This window comes from Oncorhynchus masou, chromosome 29, assembly GCF_036934945.1.
Source record: "Oncorhynchus masou masou isolate Uvic2021 chromosome 29, UVic_Omas_1.1, whole genome shotgun sequence".
Taxonomy (NCBI): domain Eukaryota; kingdom Metazoa; phylum Chordata; class Actinopteri; order Salmoniformes; family Salmonidae; genus Oncorhynchus; species Oncorhynchus masou.
In genome coordinates, this window is record NC_088240.1 from 3,369,813 (window position 1) to 3,394,324 (window position 24,512).

At 46.1% G+C, this 24,512-nt stretch overlaps 2 protein-coding genes across 3 annotated transcripts in view; one reads left to right on the forward strand and one right to left on the reverse strand.

The window, feature by feature from the left end:
• Positions 1 to 4,060, forward strand: part of si:dkey-69o16.5 (Alpha-aspartyl dipeptidase-like) — a 6,157-nt gene extending 2,097 nt beyond the window's left edge. For both annotated transcript variants that reach the window (XM_064943853.1, XM_064943854.1), the window contains exons 3-9: positions 1 to 43; positions 353 to 427; positions 640 to 719; positions 2,754 to 2,927; positions 3,158 to 3,217; positions 3,290 to 3,372; positions 3,520 to 4,060. The exon at positions 1 to 43 is cut by the window's left edge and continues 46 nt beyond it. In XM_064943853.1, coding sequence (XP_064799925.1) covers positions 1 to 43; positions 353 to 427; positions 640 to 719; positions 2,754 to 2,927; positions 3,158 to 3,217; positions 3,290 to 3,372; positions 3,520 to 3,586 — 582 coding nt within the window. In that variant the 3' untranslated portion in view covers positions 3,587 to 4,060. The remainder of the gene's footprint in view (positions 44 to 352; positions 428 to 639; positions 720 to 2,753; positions 2,928 to 3,157; positions 3,218 to 3,289; positions 3,373 to 3,519) is intronic.
• itgav (integrin, alpha V) overlaps positions 3,848 to 24,512 on the reverse strand; it is a 92,472-nt gene continuing 71,807 nt past the window's right edge. The window contains exons 24-30 of the mRNA XM_064943855.1: positions 22,659 to 22,764; positions 21,983 to 22,147; positions 20,722 to 20,853; positions 19,809 to 19,922; positions 17,276 to 17,386; positions 5,655 to 5,774; positions 3,848 to 4,816 (exon numbers count right to left, since the gene is read on the reverse strand). Of these exons, the coding sequence (XP_064799927.1) occupies positions 4,718 to 4,816; positions 5,655 to 5,774; positions 17,276 to 17,386; positions 19,809 to 19,922; positions 20,722 to 20,853; positions 21,983 to 22,147; positions 22,659 to 22,764 (847 nt within the window). The 3' untranslated portion in view covers positions 3,848 to 4,717. The remainder of the gene's footprint in view (positions 4,817 to 5,654; positions 5,775 to 17,275; positions 17,387 to 19,808; positions 19,923 to 20,721; positions 20,854 to 21,982; positions 22,148 to 22,658; positions 22,765 to 24,512) is intronic.

Genomic DNA, 24,512 nt, shown 5'->3' on the forward strand with positions numbered 1-24,512 from the left:
GATGGCTACGCAAAGACTGCCAGGGACAAGTTCAACAGTCTGGGTACGTCTTTGTACGCTGGTCCATTGCCTTACACAGCCTTACTGTTGTGTGTCTGGAATATCTCAGGCCCAATCCCAAATCAATCAAATATCTCAGGCCCAATCCCAAATCAGTCCCTAGACCCTATGCTTTATACTCTTGTGGAGATCTGAGAGGACTTGATTGATATAAGCACATTTCGCTTAACGCTTGTCAAACCCTTTCTCTTAGACGTTATCAGGTCTAGTGGTGTAGTAAGGACCAGGTTGTCGATGTGAGACAGGTTTTGTCGGTCGTTCTAATGTGAGTGTTGTCTGTTTTGTCTGACAGGTTATGAGGTGGACAGCATACACGAGGCCTCTGACCCAGTGGAAGCTGTGAGGAAGGCTCAGGGTATATTTATAGGTGAGGAGTGGACCTTGAGCTATATCAAATATGAAATACCAGAACCATAGGCCTACATACAGTAGGCGTCATTGAAGGAATGCTATTGTACGCGTGTCACTGCAAGAGTTAAAGTAATCTACGACACACCAGTACACAGGTTGACTACGTGTTAAGAAGTAAGCAGAAGGGTATACAGTGTAATAAAGTCATAACAGCTGTTCTGTCTATAGGTGGTGGCAACACATTCCGTCTGCTGAAATGTCTCTACGACAACCATGTGCTGTCTGAGATCAACAAGAGGGTTCTGCAGGTCAGACTGATATATATATATAATATATATATATATATTTTTAGCAGTGTTCCCCAAAACCTGTCCTGAGGTACGACAGCTGTTCCACTCTGACAGCCGATATTCTAGAACTGGCACACCTGAATGGCTGGGAGTAGTTTATGAGTTTTGGGAAACACTGCCAGATTAAACTGGCATTTCACAATATTTACAGTTGATTCCTACAAGTACAGATATTGTTCTTACTGTCAACTGATATAGCCAATAGAGACAGCCCATGAGTGGAATAAACAACCAAATGATTGTATATCCTGTGTACTCTTATGCCCCAGAATGGTGAACATGGGCTCCAGGGTCGGCACTAGCGTCTCCACCACCTAACCCCTACAGTGACCCCTACAGTAACCCTAACCCCTACAGTAACCCTAACCCCTACAGTGACCCCTACAGTAACCCTAACCCCTATAGTAACCCCTATAGTAACCCTAACCCCTACAGTAACCCTACAGTAACCCCTACAGTAACCCTAACCCCTACAGTAACCCTAACCCCTACAGTAACCCCTACAGTAACCCTAACCCCTACAGTAACCCCTACAGTAACCCTAACACCAGTAACCCCTACAGTAACCCTAACCCCTACAGTAACCCCTACAGTGACCCCTACAGTAACCCTAACCCCTACAGTGACCCCTACAGTAACCCTAACCCCTACAGTAACCCCTACAGTAACCCTAACCCCTACAGTAACCCCTACAGTAACCCCTACAGTAACCCTAACCCCTACAGTAACCCCTACAGTGCCCTGTCCCCTGAGTCAACCTAACCCCTACAGTAACCCCTACAGTAACCCCTAAAGGTAACCCCTACAGTAACCCTAACCCCTACAGTAACCCCTTTTACAGTAACCCTAAACCTGTAACCCTAACCCCTACAGTAGCCCCTGTTAACCTAACCCCCAGTGATATTCCCCTAGTAACCCTAACCCACCAGTAACCCTGGCCCCTGGGTAACCCCTACAGTAACCCTGAGTTTTGGGAAACCCTGCAGTAACCCTAAACCCTGGTATTTCCCTACAGTAACCCCTACAGTAACCCTAACCCCTACAGAACCCTGTTCCCTACTGTAACCCCTACAGTAACCCTAACCCCTATAGTAACCCTAACCCCTATAGTGGAAGTAAACCTAACCCCTAAGATTGTATATCCTGTGTAACCCTTATGCCCCTAATGGTAACCCTGGGCCCCTAGGGTAACCCTAACCCCTACAGTAACCCCTACAGTAACCTAACCCCTACAGTGACCCCTACAGTAACCCTAACCCCTACAGTAACCCTAACCCCTACAGTGACCCCTACAGTAACCCTAACCCCTACAGTAACCCTACAGTAACCCCTACAGTAACCCTAACCCCTACAGTAACCCTAACCCCTACAGTAACCCCTACAGTAATCCTAACCCCTACAGTAACCCCTACAGTGACCCCTACAGTAACCCTAACCCCTACAGTGACCCCTACAGTAACCCTAACCCCTACAGTAACCCCTATAGTAACCCTAACCCATACAGTAACCCCTAACCCCTACAGTAACCCTAACCCCTACAGTAACCCCATAACCCCTATGTAACCCTAACCCCTACAGTAACCCCTACAGTAACCCCTACAGTAACCCTAACCCCTACAGTAACCCCTACAGTAACCCTAACCCATTAACCCCTATAGTAACCCTAACCCCTACAGTAACCCTAACCCCTACAGTAACCCTAACCCCTACAGTAACCCCTACAGTAACCCCTTGTGACCCCTACAGTAACCCCTAAAGTAACCCCTACAGTAACCCTAACCCCTACAGTAACCCTAACCCCTACAGTGACCCTAAGTAACCCCTACAGTAACCCCCCCTATAGTAACCCTAACCCCTACAGTAACCCCTACAGTAACCCTAACCCCTACAGTAACCCCTATAGTAACCCTAACCCCTACAGTAACCCCTACAGTAACCCTAACCCCTGCAGTAACCCTAACAGTAACCATGGTAACTCTGTTATAACTCCAGGATGGTGTTCCCTACATGGGTTCCAGCGCTGGCACCAACGTCTCTACTGTCAGCATCAACACCACCAATGACATGCCCATCGTGTACCCGCCCTCCTTCAATGCCATTGGTCTAGTGCCTTTCAACATCAACCCTCACTTCCTGGACACGGACCCTAACAGCAGACACATGGGGGTGAGTTGTACAGTGTCGTGTTATATAGCAGAGCATCAGTATAGTGAATGCTGAAAGTCATAGGGCTGGTTTCTCTGACAAATATTCAGTGGTTATTTCTGAATGTAGAATCTCCATTGAAAATGCGTTTGTAGTCTGGGACAAGGTTAATCTGTGTCCCGTGGTGCCTTAAAGGATGCTGGTGTAAGGTCAAAATGTCACACTGTCTTTGTTTTTTCTCTTCTCCCTAGGAGACACGAGAGCAGAGGATCATTCAGTACCACGAGGAGCCGGACACTCCATCTGTTCTGGTGAGTCTGAGAGAGATGGTATTCTACATAGTATTAGGCTATGCTTTCAGCTGATTGGTTGATTTGTCTTAGGGCTTGAGAGAGGGTTCCATGTTGCTCGTAGAAGGAAACAAGGCTACTCTACTGGGCACCTGCAAGGCACGGCTGTTCACCAGGTAACACCAATCATCTCTCTCACACAGGTCCTGTGACCCAATAAAGCAGGCTAAAATGTCTCTTTTTTATAGTTGTGTATGTTACCCAACTCTAATGAAATAACTAGGGGCCGGTGATGAGTCTCTCAGCCAGTGTTTGTGTTTCAGGGGGAAGCCAACAACAGACTTTGAATCTGGCAGTGACCTCAGCTTCTTGCTGACAGACAGACAGTGAAGTTGTACATCTCCGTTCTCCACACCCCAGCAAGACTGATGCAGATCTTTTCAAGTGGAAATGCACTTATGATTTATCCCAAAAAATTGTCTTATGCATAAATTGTGTGGGGAGGGAGATATAATTTTACTAAGGTGAACTTAGATGATTTATGAAACAACTAGCCACAGTTCATCAGATAACCTTTATAGCACACTGATATTCGAGGAATCGGAGACGATAATGTGGCAACAAGTATGAAAGCAGGGCACAAAGAAATGCTTATGGTTTTAAACATTTAATTCAGGAAAGATCAAAACGTTGTCAGCTCAACCAGATATGTGGGGAAGGAATACATCATCATTTTCAGTAATATTGTCTTAAAAAAAAAATGAACAAGGAACAACTTGAAATCAATTGAAAAGAAAATGAATTGAAAATTACATTATTGTAACATGAAACGTGCTTTAAGATAAATAAACAGATGAAGCAGTGGGTGATGGGTAATTAGATACTATAGTGCTCTAATGCAAAAAAACAAAACAAGTTCCACGTTGATTACCCAATATGGGTCAATTCATCCTTTTAATACACAGTGACGTGCACGTATAATCCTGTATCTGGAGAGTGGAAAATTGCCCGGGGATGTCATCAATTGCAGAAGCATAACATACAATACTCTCAACAATAAGTCCATATCCACACCTTGCAGTGCCCATTCAAAAACCATTTCATTAACTATTGTCTTCAAAGACCGTACAGCATTGTAATTGATACCTCACATCATCCTTACAGTCTCGAATTCACATTGTTGTAGCAATTCATTTAAAACTGAAACTAAAAGATGCAGGACCAATAACCAGAAGAAGATCGGGAGTCCTTTTCAAATATGATTTACATTTTTAATATCAAATCACTTGTTTGCTCCTCCCAGCCATTTCATACAGCAGTGTTGTCTAAGTATATGCAAGAGGAGTAGTAGGACGACAGGGCTTCAGGATACAGTGTAAGTATGATTATAAAGAGTAGATGGGACTGTGTGTACTGGTGCTATCCCATAGCGCTCTGTTCCAAAGTAGTGCACTACATAGGGAACCTATTCAGACGCAGGTTGTGTATCTACAGACAGCTAGACAGTGTGTTGGGAACCCATCAAGCATCGGTGTTCCTGTCCCCGTTCTCCTGCGGTGCCAGCTGCTCCTTCTCCGCGCTGTCTTCCTGTGGGGGGCGTACACGCTCGAAGAAACCCAGCTGGAGGGCAGAGGCACAGACAATTAGGATCATCCCTTCCCCCCCCAAAAAAAATCCTCGGAACATTTCTACATTCATGTGGATTCTACCACGATTGCAGATAAACTGGGAATTAAAAATTGTGAGTGAGAAAGATAGAGCCACCAAGATCATAGGCTCAAAACATGCTTACCTCTCACTATTACCAATAACGGGAGGTTAGCAGTTTTGGGGGGGGTTGATATTTTTCTGGGCATCATTTATTGATGTGTTCAGAAACATATATCCTTACAATAAAAGTGATTACAAAATTAATTTCTATTGGACACAATATTTTTCCCGAAACAAACAGCAAATGCATCCAACAAGTTTATAGAGGCACAAGCTTGATGTAGTCAGTGTGCTAAGAATATGGGACCAAATACTCAACTTTTCACTATAACAACTTCAAAATGGAGGTAGGGAGGGGGGGGAGAACTAGATACATAAAGTGCTTTAATTTCGTAACGGTCACACGTATGTAAATAAGATGCTAAAATCTAGAACATTCTATACTGTTGCCTCAAATCCAGACGGTGGAGTAGAGACATTTTTAGCTTCGCGGTCCAGATGAATACAGGAGGGGTATGTTATATATTTTTTTGTCGTTGGTGAATTGCAATTGTCAAATAAATAAAAAATATGGTTTGAAAGAAAGGACTTGACAGGTGGAAGCTCGTCATTAGGCTGGCTTTCAGCTGGTCACTCCTGTCAGATCAGAGGGAGGTTTTAGATACAGTAATGGTTGGAAGAGCCCAGGAGAGTGGAGAGGGAAACGACAGATTGGAAACTATTCATTGGCGTGGTTGTGCGTGTGTACCTTGTACATGACGAAGATAAGCAGAGCCAGCAGCAGTAGTCCAGCGATCAGGGCCAAGGTCACCACCCACCAAGGGACCGCTTCAGGTTCTGATTTCACCCAGATCACTGACATACTCACCTGGAGGATATAATACACAATGAGACAACAGACCATTCCGGACCCTATAGCAGGGTCCCCTAATTATATTACCATTCAGAACCCTATAGCAGGGTCCCCTAATTATATTACCATCCAGGCCCCTATAGCAGGGTCCTCTAATTATATTACCATCAGAACCCTATAGCAGGGTCCTCTAATTATATTACCATCCAGAACCCTATAGCAGGGTCCCCTAATTATATTACCATCCAGGACCCTATAGCAGGGTCCCCCCTAATTATATTACCATCCAGACCCTATAGCAGGGTCCCCTAATTATATTACCATTCAGAACCCTATAGCAGGGTCCCCTAATTATATTACCATTCAGAACCCTATAGCAGGGTCCCCTAATTATATTACCATCCAGGACCCTATAGCAGGGTCCCCTAATTATATTACCATCCAGAACCCTATAGCAGGGTCCCCTAATTATATTACCATTCAGAACCCTATAGCAGGGTCCCCTAATTATATTACCATTCAGAACCCTATAGCAGGGTCCCCTAATTATATTACCATCCAGGACCCTATAGCAGGGTCCCCTAATTATATTACCATTCAGAACCCTATAGCAGGGTCCCCTAATTATATTACCATTCAGAACCCTATAGCAGGGTCCCCTAATTATATTACCATTCAGAACCCTATAGCAGGGTCCCCTAATTATATTACCATCCAGGACCCTATAGCAGGGTCCCCTAATTATATTACCATCCAGGACCCTATAGCAGGGTCCCCTAATTATATTACCATTCAGGACCCTATAGCAGGGTCCCCTAATTATATTACCATCCAGAACCCTATAGCAGGGTCCCCTAATTATATTACCATCCAGAACCCTATAGCAGGGTCCCCTAATTATATTACCATCCAGGACCCTATAGCAGGGTCCCCTAATTATATTACCATTCAGAACCCTATAGCAGGGTCCCCTAATTATATTACCATCCAGGACCTTATAGCTGGGTCCCCTAATTATATTACCATCCAGGACCCTATAGCAGGGTCCCCTAATTATATTACCATTCAGAACCCTATAGCAGGGTCCCCTAATTATATTACCATTCAGGACCCTATAGCAGGGTCCCCTAATTATATTACCATCCAGAACCCTATAGCAGGGTCCCCTAATTATATTACCATTCAGAACCCTATAGCAGGGTCCCCTAATTATATTACCATTCAGAACCCTATAGCAGGGTCCCCTAATTATATTACCATCCAGAACCCTATAGCAGGGTCCCCTAATTATATTACCATTCCAGACCCTATAGCAGGGTCCCCTAATTATATTACCATCCAGAACCCTATAGCAGGGTCCCCTAATTATATTACCATTCCAGACCCTATAGCAGGGTCCCCTAATTATATTACCATTCCAGACCCTATAGCAGGGTCCCCTAATTATATTACCATTCAGAACCCTATAGCAGGGTCCCCTAATTATATTACCATTCAGAACCCTATAGCAGGGTCCCCTAATTATATTACCATCCAGAACCCTATAGCAGGGTCCCCTAATTATATTACCATTCAGAACCCTATAGCAGGGTCCCCTAATTATATTACCATTCAGAACCCTATAGCAGGGTCCCCTAATTATATTACCATTCAGAACCCTATAGCAGGGTCCCCTAATTATATTACCATCCAGGACCCTATAGCAGGGTCCCCTAATTATATTACCATTCAGAACCCTATAGCAGGGTCCCCTAATTATATTACCATTCAGAACCCTATAGCAGGGTCCCCTAATTATATTACCATTCAGAACACTATAGCAGGGTCCCCTAATTATATTACCATCCAGGACCCTATAGCAGGGTCCCCTAATTATATTACCATCCAGGACCCTATAGCAGGGTCCCCTAATTATATTACCATTCAGGACCCTATAGCAGGGTCCCCTAATTATATTACCATCCAGGACCCTATAGCAGGGTCCCCTAATTATATTACCATCCAGGACCCTATAGCAGGGTCCCCTAATTATATTACCATCCAGGACCCTCTAGCAGGGTCCCCTAATTATATTACCATTCAGAACCCTATAGCAGGGTCCCCTAATTATATTACCATCCAGGACCCTTATAGCTGGGTCCCCTAATTATATTACCATCCAGGACCCTATAGCAGGGTCCCCTAATTATATTACCATTCAGAACCCTATAGCAGGGTCCCCTAATTATATTACCATTCAGGACCCTATAGCAGGGTCCCCTAATTATATTACCATCCAGGACCCTATAGCAGGGTCCCCTAATTATATTACCATTCAGAACCCTATAGCAGGGTCCCCTAATTATATTACCATTCAGAACCCTATAGCAGGGTCCCCTAATTATATTACCATCCAGGACCCTATAGCAGGGTCCCCTAATTATATTACCATTCCAGACCCTATAGCAGGGTCCCCTAATTATATTACCATTCCAGACCCTATAGCAGGGTCCCCTAATTATATTACCATTCCAGACCCTATAGCAGGGTCCCCTAATTATATTACCATTCCAGACCCTATAGCAGGGTCCCCTAATTATATTACCATTCAGAACCCTATAGCAGGGTCCCCTAATTATATTACCATTCAGAACCCTATAGCAGGGTCCCCTAATTATATTACCATCCAGAACCCTATAGCAGGGTCCCCTAATTATATTACCATTCAGAACCCTATAGCAGGGTCCCCTAATTATATTACCATTCAGAACCCTATAGCAGGGTCCCCTAATTATATTACCATTCAGAACCCTATAGCAGGGTCCCCTAATTATATTACCATTCAGAACCCTATAGCAGTGTCCCTAATTATATTACCATTCAGAACCCTATAGGGGTCCCCTAATTATATTACCATTCAGAACCCTATAGCAGGGTCCCCTAATTATATTACCATCCAGAACCCTATAGCAGGGTCCCCTAATTATATTACCATTCAGAACCCTATAGCAGGGTCCCCTAATTATATTACCATCCAGGACCCTATAGCAGGGTCCCCTAATTATATTACCATCCAGAACCCTATAGCAGGGTCCCCTAATTATATTACCATCCAGGACCCTATAGCAGGGTCCCCTAATTATATTACCATCCAGGACCCTATAGCAGGGTCCCCTAATTATATTACCATCCAGAACCCTATAGCAGGGTCCCCTAATTATATTACCATCAGAACCCTATAGCAGGGTCCCCTAATTATATTACCATCCAGACCCTATAGCAGGGTCCTCTAATTATATTACCATCCAGGACCCTATAGAAGGGTCCCCTAATTATATTACCATCCAGAACCCTATAGCAGGGTCCTCTAATTATATTACCATTCAGAACCCTATAGCAGGGTCCTCTAATTATATTACCATTCAGGACCCTATAGCAGGGTCCCCTAATTATATTACCATCCAGACCCTATAGCAGGGTCCCCTAATTATATTACCATTCAGAACCCTATAGCAGGGTCCCCTAATTATATTACCATTCAGAACCCTATAGCAGGGTCCCCTAATTATATTACCATCCAGACCCTATAGCAGGGTCCCCTAATTATATTACCATTCAGAACCCTATAGCAGGGTCCCCTAATTATATTACCATTCCAGACCCTATAGCAGGGTCCCCTAATTATATTACCATTCAGAACCCTATAGCAGGGTCCCCTAATTATATTACCATCCAGGACCCTATAGCAGGGTCCCCTAATTATATTACCATTCAGAACCCTATAGCAGGGTCCCCTAATTATATTACCATTCAGGACCCTATAGCAGGGTCCCCTAATTATATTACCATCCAGGACCCTATAGCAGGGTCCCCTAATTATATTACCATTCAGACCCTATAGCAGGGTCCCCTTAATTACCATTCAGAACCCTATAGCAGGGTCCCCTAATTATATTACATTCAGGACCCTATAGCAGGGTCCCCTAATTATATTACCATTCAGACCCTATAGCAGGGTCCCCTAATTATATTACCATTCAGACCCTATAGCAGGGTCCCCTAATTATATTACCATTCAGACCCTATAGCAGGGTCCCCTAATTATATTACCATCCAGACCCTATAGCAGGGTCCCCTAATTATATTACCATTCAGAACCCTATAGCAGGGTCCCCTAATTATATTACCATCCAGAACCCTATAGCAGGGTCCCCTAATTATATTACCATCCAGAACCCTATAGCAGGGTCCCCTAATTATATTACCATTCAGGACCCTATAGCAGGGTCCCCTAATTATATTACCATTCAGAACCCTATAGCAGGGTCCCCTAATTATATTACCATCCAGGACCCTATAGCAGGGTCCCCTAATTATATTACCATTCAGGACCCTATAGCAGGGTCCCCTAATTATATTACCATTCAGAACCCTATAGCAGGGTCCCCTAATTATATTACCATCCAGGACCCTATAGCAGGGTCCCCTAATTATATTACCATTCCAGACCCTATAGCAGGGTCCCCTAATTATATTACCATCCAGAACCCTATAGCAGGGTCCCCTAATTATATTACCATCCAGAACCCTATAGCAGGGTCCCCTAATTATATTACCATACCAGAACCCTATAGCAGGGTCCCCTAATTATATTACCATCCAGAACCCTATAGCAGGGTCCCCTAATTATATTACCATTCAGAACCCTATAGCAGGGTCCCCTAATTATATTACCATCCAGGACCCTATAGCAGGGTCCCCTAATTATATTACCATCCAGAACCCTATAGCAGGGTCCCCTAATTATATTACCATCCAGGACCCTATAGCAGGGTCCCCTAATTATATTACCATTCAGAACCCTATAGCAGGGTCCCCTAATTATATTACCATTCAGAACCCTATAGCAGGGTCCCCTAATTATATTACCATTCAGAACCCTATAGCAGGGTCCCCTAATTATATTACCATTCAAGACCCTATAGCAGGGTTCCCAATTCAAATGGTATTAGTTGAGTACCCATATTTTGTTATGAATTATATTACCATTCCGGACCCTATAAATATACAGTGTCCCCTAAACAGTATGTGAATCCTTCGGAAATACCAGGATTTCTGCATAAATTCGTCATAAAACTGTCTATCTGATCTTCCTCGAGGTCACAACAACAGTCTGCTTAAACTAATAAACACACAAACAATATGTTTTCATGTCTTCATTGAACACATGGTGTAAACATTCACAGTGCAGGTTGGCAAAAGTATGTGAACCCTTGGATTTAATAACTGGTTGACCCTCCGTTGGCAGCAAATAACCTCAAACCAAACATTTTCTGTAGTTGTGGGTCAGGAGGAATTTTGGACCATTCCTCTTTACAAAACTGTTTCAGTTGAGCAATATTCTTGGGATGTCTGGTGTGAACTGCTCTCTTGAGGTCATGCCAAAGCATCTCAATCGGGTTGAGGTTAGGACTTCTGTTGAAGCCATTCGGTTGTGTTTTTTCTGTGTTTTAGGTGAGGCAACATGACAACTACCCAACTTCTGACGAGCTTCAAATCGGCGGGCAGATACCATCTACTGTATCTTGCCTATGCCGCTCTGTACCATCACTCATTCATATATCTTTATGTACATATTTTTCATCCCTTTACACTTGTGTTTAAGACAGTAGTTTTGGAATTTTTAGGTTCGATGACTCGGATATTACTGCATTGTCGGAACTAGAAGCACAAGCATTTCGCTACACTCTCATTAACATCTGCTAACCATGTGTATGTGACAAATAACATTTGATTTGAGACTGTCAAGACATTTTGCAGGGGAATGTTAGGCTAACTTGTGAATTCATTTTTCCGTCGATGATAGCAAGCTGTCCAGGCCCTGAGGCAGCAAAGCAGCCCCAAACCCATGATGCTCCCTCCACCATACTTTACAGTTGGGATGAGGTTTTGATGTTAGTGGGCCTTTCTTTCTCCGTTCCTTCCAAACAACTCAACTGTATTTTCATCTGTCCACAGAATATTTTTCCAGTAGCGCTGTGAAACATCCAAGTGAACTTTTGTAAACTTCAGACGTGCAGCAATGTTTTTTGGGGGGCAGCAGTGGCTTTTTCCATGGTGTCTTCCCATGAACACCATTCTTGTTTTACGTATCGTAGACTCGTCAGAGATGTTAGCATGTTCCAATAGATTTCAGCTGACACTCTAAGATTCTTCTTAACCTCATTGAGCATTCTGCACTGTGCTCTTGCAGTCATCTTTGCAGGACTGCCACTCAGGGAGAGTAGCAACAGTGCTGAACTTTCTCCATTTATAGACAATTTGTCTTACTGTGGACTGATGAACATCTAGGCTTTTAGAGATACTTTTGTATCCCTTTCCAGCTTCATGCAAGTCAACAATTCTTCATCTTAGGTCTTCTGAGATCTCTTTTGTTTGAGACATGGTTCACATCAGGCAATGCTTCTTGTGAATAGCACACTCAAATTTTGTGAGTTTTGTATATTGCAGGGCAGCTCGTACCAGAATCTTCAATCTCACCTCATTGATTGGACTCCTGACATCAATTAGCTTTTGGACTAGCCAAGGGGGTTCACATACTTTCTTCTAACCTACACTGAATGTTTAAATGCTGTATTCAATATAGACAAGAAAAATACAATAATTTGTGAGTTATTAGTTTAAGCACACTATGTTTGTCTATTGTTGTGACTTAGATGAAATCCAGGTAATTCCAAAGGGTTCACATACTTTGTCTTGCCGCTGAACAGATATAGGATGGAGATAGGTATAGAGTATTGACAGTATATGAATAGAGACGGTACAGCAGTTACAGAGCATTCTGGGTATTCAGACACCTTGACTTTTTCCAAATGTTATGTTAGAGCCTTATTCAAAATTGATTAAATAGTTTTTTTGTCCTCATCAATCTACACACAATACCCCATAACGACATCACAATACCCCATAACGACATCTCAATGCCTGATGACATCACAATACCCCATAACGACATCACAATACCCCATAACGACAACGCGAAAACAGGTTTAAAAAAATGTTTGCAATAAATATAAACAGAGATACCTTATTTACATAAGTATTCAGAACCTTTGCTATGAGACTAAATTTTGCTCAGGTGCATCCTGTTTCCTTTGATCATCCTTAAAAATGTTTCTACAACATGATTGGAGTCCTCCTGTGGTAAATTTCAATTGATTGGACATGATTTGAAAAAGGCACGCACCTGTCTATATAAGGTCCCACAGTTGACAGTGCATCTCAGAGCAAAAACCAAGACGTGAGGTCGAAGGAATCATCTGTAGAGCAACGAGACAGGATGGTGTCGGGTACCAAAAAATGTCTGCAGCATTGAAGGTCCTCAAGAACACAGTGGCCTCCATCATTCTTAAATGGAAGAAGTTTAGAACCACCAAGACTCTTCCTCGAGCTGGCCGCCCAGCCAAACTGAGCAATCGGGGGAGAAATGCCTTGGTCAGGGAGGTGACCAAGAACCTGATGGTCGCTCCAGAGTTCCTCTGTGGAGATGGGAGAACCTTCCAGAAGGACAACCATCTCTGCAGCACTCCACCAATCAGGCCTTTATGGTAGAGTGGACAGACGGAAGCCACTCCTCAGTAAAAAGGCCCATGACAGCCCCTTGGAGTTTGCCAAAAGGCACCTAAAGACTCAGATCATGAGAAACAAGATTCTCTGGTCTGATGAAACCGAGATTGAATTATTTGGCCTGAATGCCAAGCACCACATCTGGAGGAAACTTGGCACCATCCTTACTGTGAAGCATGGTGGTGGCAGCATCATGCTGTGTGGATGTTTTTCAGCAGCAGAGACTGGGAGACTAGTCAGGATCAAGGCAAAGATGAACGGAGCAAAGTACAGAGATCCTTGATGAAAACCTGCTCCAAAGCACTCAGGACCTCAGACTGGGGCGAAGGTTCACCTTCCAACAGGACAATGACCCTAAGCACACAGCCAAGACGATGCAGGAGTGGCTTTGAGACAAATGTCCTTGATTTGCCCAGCCAGAGCCCAGACTCGAACCCGATCAAACATCTCTGGAGACCTGAAAAAAGCTGTGCAGCGATGCTCTCCATCCAACCTGATAGAGTTTGAGAGGATCTGCAGAGAAGAATGGGAGAAACTACCCAAATACAGGTGTGCCAAGCTTGTAGCTTGGCACAAAAAGACTCAAGGCTGTAATCGCTGCCAAAGGTGCTTCAACAAAGTACTGAGAAAAGGGTCTGGATACTTATGTAATATTGCAAAAAACATTTAAATAAATTAGTAAACATTAAAAAAAAACTGTTTATAGTTTGTCATTATGTTGTATTGTGTGTAGATTGAGAAGGGATTTTTTAAAATACATTGTAGAATAAATAACGTAACAAAATGTGGAACAAGTCAAGGGCACTGAATACTTCCCAAAAGCACTGTGTGGGTGTATATATATATATATTTATATTATATAAGTGACCGGTTTTCCATGTTTATGTACATAGGGCAGCAGTCTCTAAGGCGCAGGGCAGAGTACCGAGTGGTAGGCGGCTAGTAACAGTGGCTAAAGTTCAGGGTAGGGTACTGGGCGGAGGCCTGCTAGCGGTAAATGTTTAACAGTCTGATGGCCTTGAGATAGAAGCTGTGAAGCACCTGTACGGTCTCTGCCTTCTAGATGGTAGCAGGGTGAACAGGTCGTGTCTCGGGTGGCTGAGGTCCTTGATGATCTTCTAGATGGTAGCGGGGTGAACAGGCCGTGTCTCGGGTGGCTGAGGTCCTTGATGATCTTCTAGATGGTAGCAGGGTGAACAGGTCGTGTCTCGGGTGGCTGAGGTCCTTGATGATCTTCTAGATGGTAGCAGGGTGAACAGGCCGTGTCTCGGGTGGCTGAGGTCCTTGATGATCTTCTAGATGGCAGCGGGGTGAACAGGTCGTGTCTCGGGTGGCTGAGGTCCTTGATGATCTTCTAGATGGTAGCAGGGTGAACAGGTCATGTCTCGGGTGGCTGAGGTCCTTGATGATCTTCTAGATGGTAGCAGGGTGAACAGGTCGTGTCTCGGGTGGCTGAGGTCCTTGATGATCTTCTAGATGGTAGCAGGGTGAACAGGTCGTGTCTCGGGTGGCTGAGGTCCTTGATGATCTTCTAGATGGTAGCAGGGTGAACAGGTCGTGTCTCGGGTGGCTGAGGTCCTTGATGATCTTCTAGATGGTAGGGTGAACAGGTCGTGTCTCGGGTGGCTGAGGTCCTTGATGATCTTCTAGATGGTAGCGGGTGAACAGGTCGTGTCTCGGGTGGCTGAGGTCCTTGATGATCTTCTAGATGGTAGCGGGGTGAACAGGTCGTGTCTCGGGTGGCTGAGGTCCTTGATGATCTTCTAGATGGTAGCGGGGTGAACAGGCCGTGTCTCGGGTGGCTGAGGTCCTTGATGATCTTCTAGATGGTAGCGGGGTGAACAGGCCGTGTCTCGGGTGGCTGAGGTCCTTGATGATCTTCTAGATGGTAGCGGGGTGAACAGGCCGTGTCTCGGGTGGCTGAGGTCCTTGATGATCTTCTAGATGGTAGCGGGGTGAACAGGCCGTGTCTCGGGTGGCTGAGGTCCTTGATGATCTTCTAGATGGTAGCGGGGTGAACAGGTCGTGTCTCGGGTGGCTGAGGTCCTTGATGATCTTCTAGATGGTAGCTGGGTGAACAGGCCGTGTCTCGGGTGGCTGAGGTCCTTGATGATCTTCTAGATGGTAGCGGGGTGAACAGGCCGTGGCTCGGGGGGCTGAGGTCCTTGATGATCTTCTAGATGGTAGCAGGGTGAACAGGCCGTGGCTCGGGGGGCTGAGGTCCTTAATGATATTCTAGACCTTCCTGTGACACCGAGTACTGTAGGTGTCCTGGAGGGCAGGCAGTTTGCCCCCGGTGATGCATTGGGCAGACCGCACCACCCTCTGGAGAGGCCTGTAGTTGCGGATGGTGCAGTTGCAATACCACGCTGTTGCGCCTTCTTCACCACACTGTCTCTGTGGGTGGACCATTTCAGGTGGTCGGTGATGTGTACACTGAGGAACTCAAAGCTTTCCACCTTCTCCACTGCGGCCCGTCGATGTGGATAGGGGCACGCTCCCTCTGCCGTCTCCTGAAGTCCACGATCATTTTGTTGGAGGTTATTTTCCTGGCACCACTTCGCCAGGGCCCTCACTTCCTCTAGGCCGTCTCGTCATCAGGCCTACAACTGTTGTGTTGCCTGCAAACTTGATGATTGAGTTGGAGGCATTTTGAGGTCACGCAATCATGGGTGTACAGGATGGGGCTGAGCACACACCCTTGTGGGACCCCCGTGTTAAGGGATCAGTGTAGTGGAGGTGCTGTTGCCTACCTTGGCCATCGCTATGTTTGGAGGAAAAAGGGGGAAGCCAGTCAGGAAGACCGGGACCCAGTTGCACAGGGCGGGGTTCAGACCCAGGTCTCTGAGCCAGCCAGCCACAACAAATCATTCAGAACCTTATGGCAGGGGTCGCCCAATAACATTCAGCAGTGGGCAGATTTTTTCCTCGAGCAGATGGTCAGAACACATAAATAATTTGTACACTGCAAACTGACCGCAAGAATCCCAAACAGATATAGAATTTGAGAAAAACTGAATAATTTCAAACCCTTGATAACGATGGGATATGATCACATATGACTATTTATGCGTGGGAATAGTTGGGAACAGATTTACTAAATTATAATAATTTCTTATGTCCAAGAAAGAAAATTATACAATAGAAAATACACAGTGTACAAAACATTAGGAACACCTTCCTAATATTGAATTGCACGCCCTTTACCCTCAGAAAAGCCTCATTTTGTCAGGGCATGGACTCTACAAGGTGTCGAAAGCGTTCCACAGGGATGCTGATCCATGTTGACTCTAATGATTCCCACAGTTGTGTCAAGTTGGCAGGATGTTCTTTGGCTGGTGGGCCATTCTTGATAAACACGGGAAAACTGTTGAGCGTGAAAAACCCAGCATCATTGCAGTTCTTTACACAAACTGGTGTGCCTGGCACCTACTACCACACCCTTTTCAAAGGCACTTAAAATCTTTTGTGTCTTGTCCATTCACCCTCTGAATGGCAGACATACACAATCCATGTCTCAGCTGTCTCAAAGCTATACAGTCCTTCTTTAACCCCGTCTCCTCCCTTTTCATCTACACTGATTGAAGTGGATTTAACAAGTGACGTCAATAAGGGGCCATAGCTTTCACCTGGATTCAACTGGTCAGTCTATGTCATGGAAAGAGCAGGTGTTCCTAATGTTTTGTACACTCACTCAGTCATGCCCTATTGGGGAACCCTGCTCTATGGGCTCTGGTCAACAGTAGTGAGGTATATAATGAGTCATGCCCTCTTGGAAAGAGAACCACTCACTCAGTCATGCCCTATTGGGGAACCCTGCTCTATGGGCTCTGGTCAACAGTAGTGAGATATATAATGGCTGCAGTCATTTTAGATACAGACCTGGTTTATGATGGCTTCATGTGACTCACCGTAGTGGTGTTAGAGGGCAGCTCAGGCAACAGGTTCTTGTTATAAGGCATCTCTATGACGCTGAAGGAAGCAGAGGATCTCACGGTGAACGACCGGTTCTGGCTCTCAGTCTGGACGAAAAGAAACACACTCTACTATACCTCTCATCACGGTTCAGCAGACATTTTGTCGTTTTCAAAAAAAAAGTAGCCAACATAGTAAGCTTTCCTCGTTTTGTCCCATGTAGCTCGGCGAGTGGTCCCAGTCCAGTCTTGTCAACTCATACGGTTGTCGTCATTTACCACCATCTAGGACCACCAGGCGAGTGGTCCCAGTCCAGTCTTGTCAACTCATACGGTTGTCGTCATTTACCACCATCTAGGACCACCAGGCGAGTGGTCCCAGTCCAGTCTTGTCAACTCATACGGTTGTCGTCATTTACCACCATCTAGGACCACCAGGCGAGTGGTCCCAGTCCAGTCTTGTCAACTCATACGGTTGTCGTCATTTACCACCATCTAGGACCACCAGGCGAGTGGTCCCAGTCCAGTCTTGTCAACTCATACGGTTGTCGTCATTTACCACCATCTAGGACCACCAGGCGAGTGGTCCCAGTCTTGTCAACTCATACGGTTGTCGTCATTTACCACCATCTAGGACCACCAGGCGAGTATAGTTTTTACTTTAAATCGGCAAGTCAGTTAAGAACTAATTCTTATTTACAATGACGACCTACACCGGCCAAACCCAGACAACGCTGGGCCAATTGTTGCGCCGCCCTATGGGACTCCCAATCACAGCCGGTTGTGATACAGCCCGGGATCGAACCAGGTTCTGTAGTGACGCCTCTAGCACTGTAATACAGTGCCTTAGATCGCTGCGCAACCCGGGAGCCCTAACCTGTACAGCGCATACCAAACATACAGTATGTTCCAACAAGGTTTGTGTCCAGGCCAGTAACGTATCTAACCGCGGACACACCAGGCCAGTACCATACCTAACCGCGGACACACCAGGCCAGTACCGTATCTAACCTAGGACACCAGGCCAGTACCGTATCTAACCTAGGACACCAGGCCAGTACCGTATCTAACCTTGGACACCAGGCCAGTACCGTATCTAACCTAGGACACCAGGCCAGTAATGTATCTAACCTAGGACACCAGGCCAGTACCGTATCTAACCTAGGACACCAGGCCAGTACCGTATCTAACCTAGGACACCAGGCCAGTACCGTATCTAACCTAGGACACCAGGCCAGTACCGTATCTAACCTAGGACACCAGGCCAGTACCGTATCTAACCTAGGACACCAGGCCAGTACCGTATCTAACCTAGGACACCAGGCCAGTACCGTATCTAACCTAGGACACCAGGCCAGTACCGTATCTAACCTAGGACACCAGGCCAGTACCGTACCTAACCTAGGACACCAGGCCAGTACCGTACCTAACCTAGGACACCAGGCCAGTCCCGTACCCAACCTAGGACACCAGGCCAGTACCGTACCCAACCTAGGACACCAGGCCAGTATCGTACCCAACCTAGGACACCAGGCCAGTACCGTACCCAACCTAGGACACCAGGCCAGTACCGTACCTAACCTAGGACACCAGGCCAGTACCGTACCTAACCTAGGCCACCAGGCCAGTACCGTACCTAACCTAGGCCACCAGGCCAGTACCGTACCTAACCTAGGCCACCAGGCCAGTACCGTATCTAACCTAGGCCACCAGGCCAGTACCGTACCTAACCTAGGACACCAGGCCAGTACCGTACCTAACCTAGGACACCAGGCCAGTACCGTACCTAACCTAGGACACCAGGCCAGTACCGTACCTAACCTAGGACACCAGGCCAGTATCGTACCTAACCTAGGACACCAGGCCAGTACCATACCTAACCTAGGACACCAGGCCAGTACCGTACCTAACCTAGGAGACCAGGCCAGTACCGTACCCAACCTAGGCCACCAGGCCAGTACCGTATCTAACCTAGGCCACCAGGCCAGTACCGTACCTAACCTAGGACACCAGGCCAGTATCGTACCCAACCTAGGACACCAGGCCAGTACCGTACCTAACCTAGGACACCAGGCCAGTACCGTACCTAACCTTGGACCCTAGGCCAGTACCGTACCTAACCTAGGACACCAGGCCAGTATCGTACCCAACCTAGGACACCAGGCCAGTACCGTACCTAACCTAGGACACCAGGCCAGTACCGTACCTAACCTTGGACCCTAGGCCAGTACCGTATCTAACCTTGGACCCTAGGCCAGTACCGTATCTAACCTTGGACACCAGGCCAGTACCGTATCTAACCTTGGACACCAGGCCAGTACCGTATCTAACCTAGGACACCAGGCCAGTACCGTACCTAACCTAGGACACCAGGCCAGTACCGTACCTAACCTAGGACACCAGGCCAGTACCGTATCTAACCGCGGACACCAGGCCAGTACCGTACCTAACCGCGGACACCAGGCCAGTACCGTATCTAACCGCGGACACCAGGCCAGTACCTCGAGAGAATAACAGACAGGAGTCTCACCTTGAGGAAGGTGGCCACCCCCAGCCTGGAGTGGATGTAGAGGATAGCACTCTGACCTCTCTCCACACGGCCCACCTGACAACGGATCTTCAGACACTGGACCTTGGAACAGTCCTGACAGAAGACACACACACACACACACACACACGTGTAACAGATGGATGGGCAGTGAGCCTTGGAACAGTCCTGACACTAAGACACATACAATCACTGATCTCCTCCATCTATGTAAACTCAGCAAAAAAAATAAACGTCCTCTCACTGTCAACTGCATTTATATTCAGAAAACTTAACATGTGTAAATATTTGTATGAACATAACAAGATTCAACAACTGAGACATAAACTGAACAAGTTCCACAGACATGTGACTAACAGAAATGGAATAATGTGTCCCTGAACAAAGGTGGGGGGGGATCAAATGTATTGCCCTGGCCACATCTGTAGTCCTCATGCCTCCTTGCAGCATGCCTAAGGCACGTTCACGCAGATGAGCATCTTTCTTTTGGTGTTTTTCCAGAGTCAGTAGAAAGGCCTTTTTAGTGTCCTAACTTTTCATAACTATGCCCTTAATTGCCTACCGTCTGTAAGCTGTTAGTGTCTTAACGACCGTTCCACAGGTGCATGTTCATTCATTGTTTATGGTTCATTGAACAAGGGAACCAGGGCAAACAGTGTTTAAACGCTTCACAATGAAGACCTGTGAATTTATTTTGGATTTTTACAAATTATCTTTGAAAGACAGGGTCCTGAAAAAGGGCTGTTTCTTTTTTTTGTTGTTGCTGAGTTTCGTTGCTACTGTCTGATTGGTTTAGAGTCAATTCAGGATGTGAACTGAAACTCCCCTTGGTTTTCAATGATACAGATTGGCCCCGACTCTGTTGTACAGTAGCCAGGAGGTGTAGAGACGGTACCAGAGTCTCCAGGTCCCCCTCCATCTCCTTCCTCTCCAGCTCTCTGCGGTGGACATGGTTCCTGTTCCTCCCCTCTGTCCGGTCTCCTCCTCCACTTGGAGAGGTGATGTTCTTCTCTCCAGATAGAGGGTTCTAGAAGAGACGGACAGAAACATCCTTTTAACCTATATTCTTTACCACAGAGAGGATAACATCCTAATCATGTGTCCTTGCTACCGTATTGTGTACTCATATAGTTTTCACCACATTTACGCGTTGGATTGGCGTAAGCATGGGCTAGACTAGAGTTTCCTCTACCAGTTCTTTCATGGGCTAGACTAGAGTTTCCTCTAACAGTTCTTTCATGGGCTAGACTAGAGTTTCCTCTACCAGTTCTTTCATGGGCTAGACTAGAGTTTTTCATGGGCTCTACCAGTTCTTTCATGGGCTAGACTAGAGTTCTTTCATGGGCTCTAGAGTTTCCAGTTCTTTCATGGGCTAGACTAGAGTTTCCTCTACCAGTTCTTTCATGGGCTAGACTAGAGTTTCCTCTACCAGTTCTTTCATGGGCTAGACTAGAGTTTCCTCTACCAGTTCTTTCATGGGCTAGACTAGAGTTTCCTCTACCAGTTCTTTCATGGGCTAGACTAGAGTTTCCTCTACCAGTTCTTTCATGGGCTAGACTAGACAGTTTCCTCTACCAGTTCTTTCATGGGCGAGATTAGACAGTTTCCTCTACCAGTTCTTTCATGGGCTAGACTAGAGTTTCCTCTACCAGTTCTTTCATGGGCTAGAGGTAGGTAGAGAGGATACGATGACGTACTGAGACATTGAGTGGGTCTGGGCTGAATATGAGAGAAAGGTAAGAGAGGATGAGACATTGAGTGGGTCTGGGCTGAATATGAGAGAAAGGTAGAGAGGATACGATGACGTACTGAGACATTGAGTGGGTCTGGGCTGAATATGAGAGAAAGGTAAGAGAGGATACGATGACGTACTGAGACATTGAGTGGGTCTGGGCTGAATGAGACATTGAGAGGGTCTGGGCTGAATATGAAGAAAGTAGAGAGGATACGATGACGATACTGAGACATACTGAGACATTGAGTGGGTCTGGGCTGAATATGAGAGAAAGGTAGAGAGGATACGATGACGTACTGAGACATTGAGTGGGTCTGGGCTGAATATGAGAGAAAGGTAGAGAGGATACGATGACGTACGGAGACATTGAGTGGGTCTGGGCTGAATATGAGAGAAAGGTAGAGAGGATACGATGACGTACTGAGACATTGAGTGGGTTGATCTCCATGTCTGTACTGCAGTTCATGCCTCCGTCTCCGTCCACCTCCAGTTTAGTGATGTAGAGCAGAGAGCCGTTGTTGAACCTGTAGGGCCACTCGATGTCCAGCATGGCCTTGCTGAAGGTACTGGGACCTCTGTTACGCAACTGGAACAGAAACAAGACCGTTTTCAGTAACAACATATACCAGGTAAAACAAAATGTCTTCCCTGATGTCATGATGATTATAGTAGGAGAGCTGTTGAGCTAGTTTAGAAAAGTTTCCCTCAATCATTTATGGGCTGTGTTGGAACACTTTGTATTTGGCAATTATTCCATCCACATGATACGCACCTTATACTCAAACCCAGCTGCTTGGATACAGATAGAATGTCCTATTACCCCACAGTTCTCCATATAGAAAGGACATTCTATTACCCCACAGTTCTCCATATAGAAAGGACATTCTATTACCCCACAGTTCTCCATAGAGACAGAACATTCTATTACACCACAGTTCTCCATATAGAAAGGACATTCTATTACCCCACAGTTCTCCATATAGAAAGGACATTCTATTACCCCACAGTTCTCCAAATAGAAAGGACATTCTATTACCCCACAGTTCTCCATACTGTATAGACAGGACATTCTATGTCCATACAAGCAGAACACTGACCTCATAGACGTGCAGTATCTGTGGGCCGATGTCGTCTCCTACGACAGGGTTCTCTTTAGGCTGCCAGTTAGCAACAGGCAGGAAGACCTGGTCTGGGGCGGACACCCTACAGTAGAGGGAGAGGAGAGAGAAGAGAAGAGGGAGGGAGGGAGGGAGGGAGAGGAGAGGAGAGAGAAGAGGGAGGGAGGGAGAGGAGAGAGAAGAGGGAGGGAGGGGAGAGAGAAGAGGAAGAGGGAGGGGAGAGAGAAGAGGAAGGGAGAGGAGAGAGGAAGAGGAGAGAGAAGAGGAAGGGAGGAAGAGAGAAGAGGAGGGAGAGGAGAGGGGAGAAGAGGAAGGGAGAGGAGAGAGAAGAGGAAGGGAGGGGAGAGAGAAGAGGGAGGGAGGGGAGAGAGAAGAGGGAGGGAGGGGGAGAGAGAAGAGGGAGGGAGGGGAGAGAGAAGAGGGAGGGAGGGGAGAGAGAGGAGAGAGAAGAGGGAGGGGAGAGAGAGGAGAGAAGAGGGAGGGGAGAGAGGAGAGAGAAGAGGGAGGGAGAGGAGAGAGAAGAGGGAGGGAGAGGAGAGAGAAGAGGGAGGGAGAGGAGAGAGAGGAGAGAGGGAGAGGAGAGAGAGGAAGAGAGAGAGGAGAGAGGTAGAGGAGAGAGAAGGGGGTTAGAGATCCCTGTGGATTGGTGGTTGATGTTTGCGGTGGTATCTCACATTTAGTATATTGATGTTTTTTTTTAAAATCACAATTAACATCCAGTAACATTATAAAATTCCCAGATATAAAAAAAGACATTCCCAACAGGACTGTCCTAGGAGATGGTAGAGGTAACACATGGGTACTGTCTCTACTGAGATGGTAGAGGTGGTAGAGGTAACACATGGGTACTGTCTCTACTGAGGTGGTAGAGATGGTAGAGGTAACACATGGGTACTGTCTCTACTGAGGTGGTAGAGGTAACACATGGGTACTGTCTCTACTGAGGTGGTAGAGGTAACACATGGGTACTGTCTCTACTGAGGTGGTAGAGGTAACACATGGGTACTGTCTCTACTGAGATGGTAGAGGTAACACATGGGTACTGTCTCTACTGAGGTGGTAGAGGTAACACATGGGTACTGTCTCTACTGAGGTGGTAGAGGTAACACATGGGTACTGTCTCTACTGAGGTGGTAGAGGTAACACATGGGACCTGTCTCTACTGAGGTGGTAGAGGTAACACATGGGTACTGTCTCTACAGAGATGGTAGAGGTAACACATGGGTACTGTCTCTACTGAGATGGTAGAGGTAACACATGGGTACTGTCTCTACTGAGGTGGTAGAGGTAACACATGGGTACTGTCTCTACTGAGATGGTAGAGGTGGTAGAGGTAACACATGGGTACTGTCTCTACTGAGGTGGTAGAGGTAACATGGGTACTGTCTCTACTGAGATGGTAGAGGTAACACATGGGTACTGTCTCTACTGAGGTGGTAGAGGTAACACATGGGTACTGTCTCTACTGAGGTGGTAGAGGTAACACATGGGTACTGTCTCTACTGAGGTGGTAGAGGTAACACATGGGTACTGTCTCTACTGAGATGGTAGAGGTAACACATGGGTACTGTCTCTACTGAGGTGGTAGAGGTGGTAGAGGTAACACATGGGTACTGTCTCTACTGAGATGGTAGAGGTAACACATGGGTACTGTCTCTACTGAGGTGGTAGAGGTAACACATGGGTACTGTCTCTACTGAGATGGTAGAGGTAACACATGGGTACTGTCTCTACTGAGGTGGTAGAGGTAACACATGGGTACTGTCTCTACTGAGATGGTAGAGGTGGTAGAGGTAACACATGGGTACTGTCTCTACTGAGATGGTAGAGGTG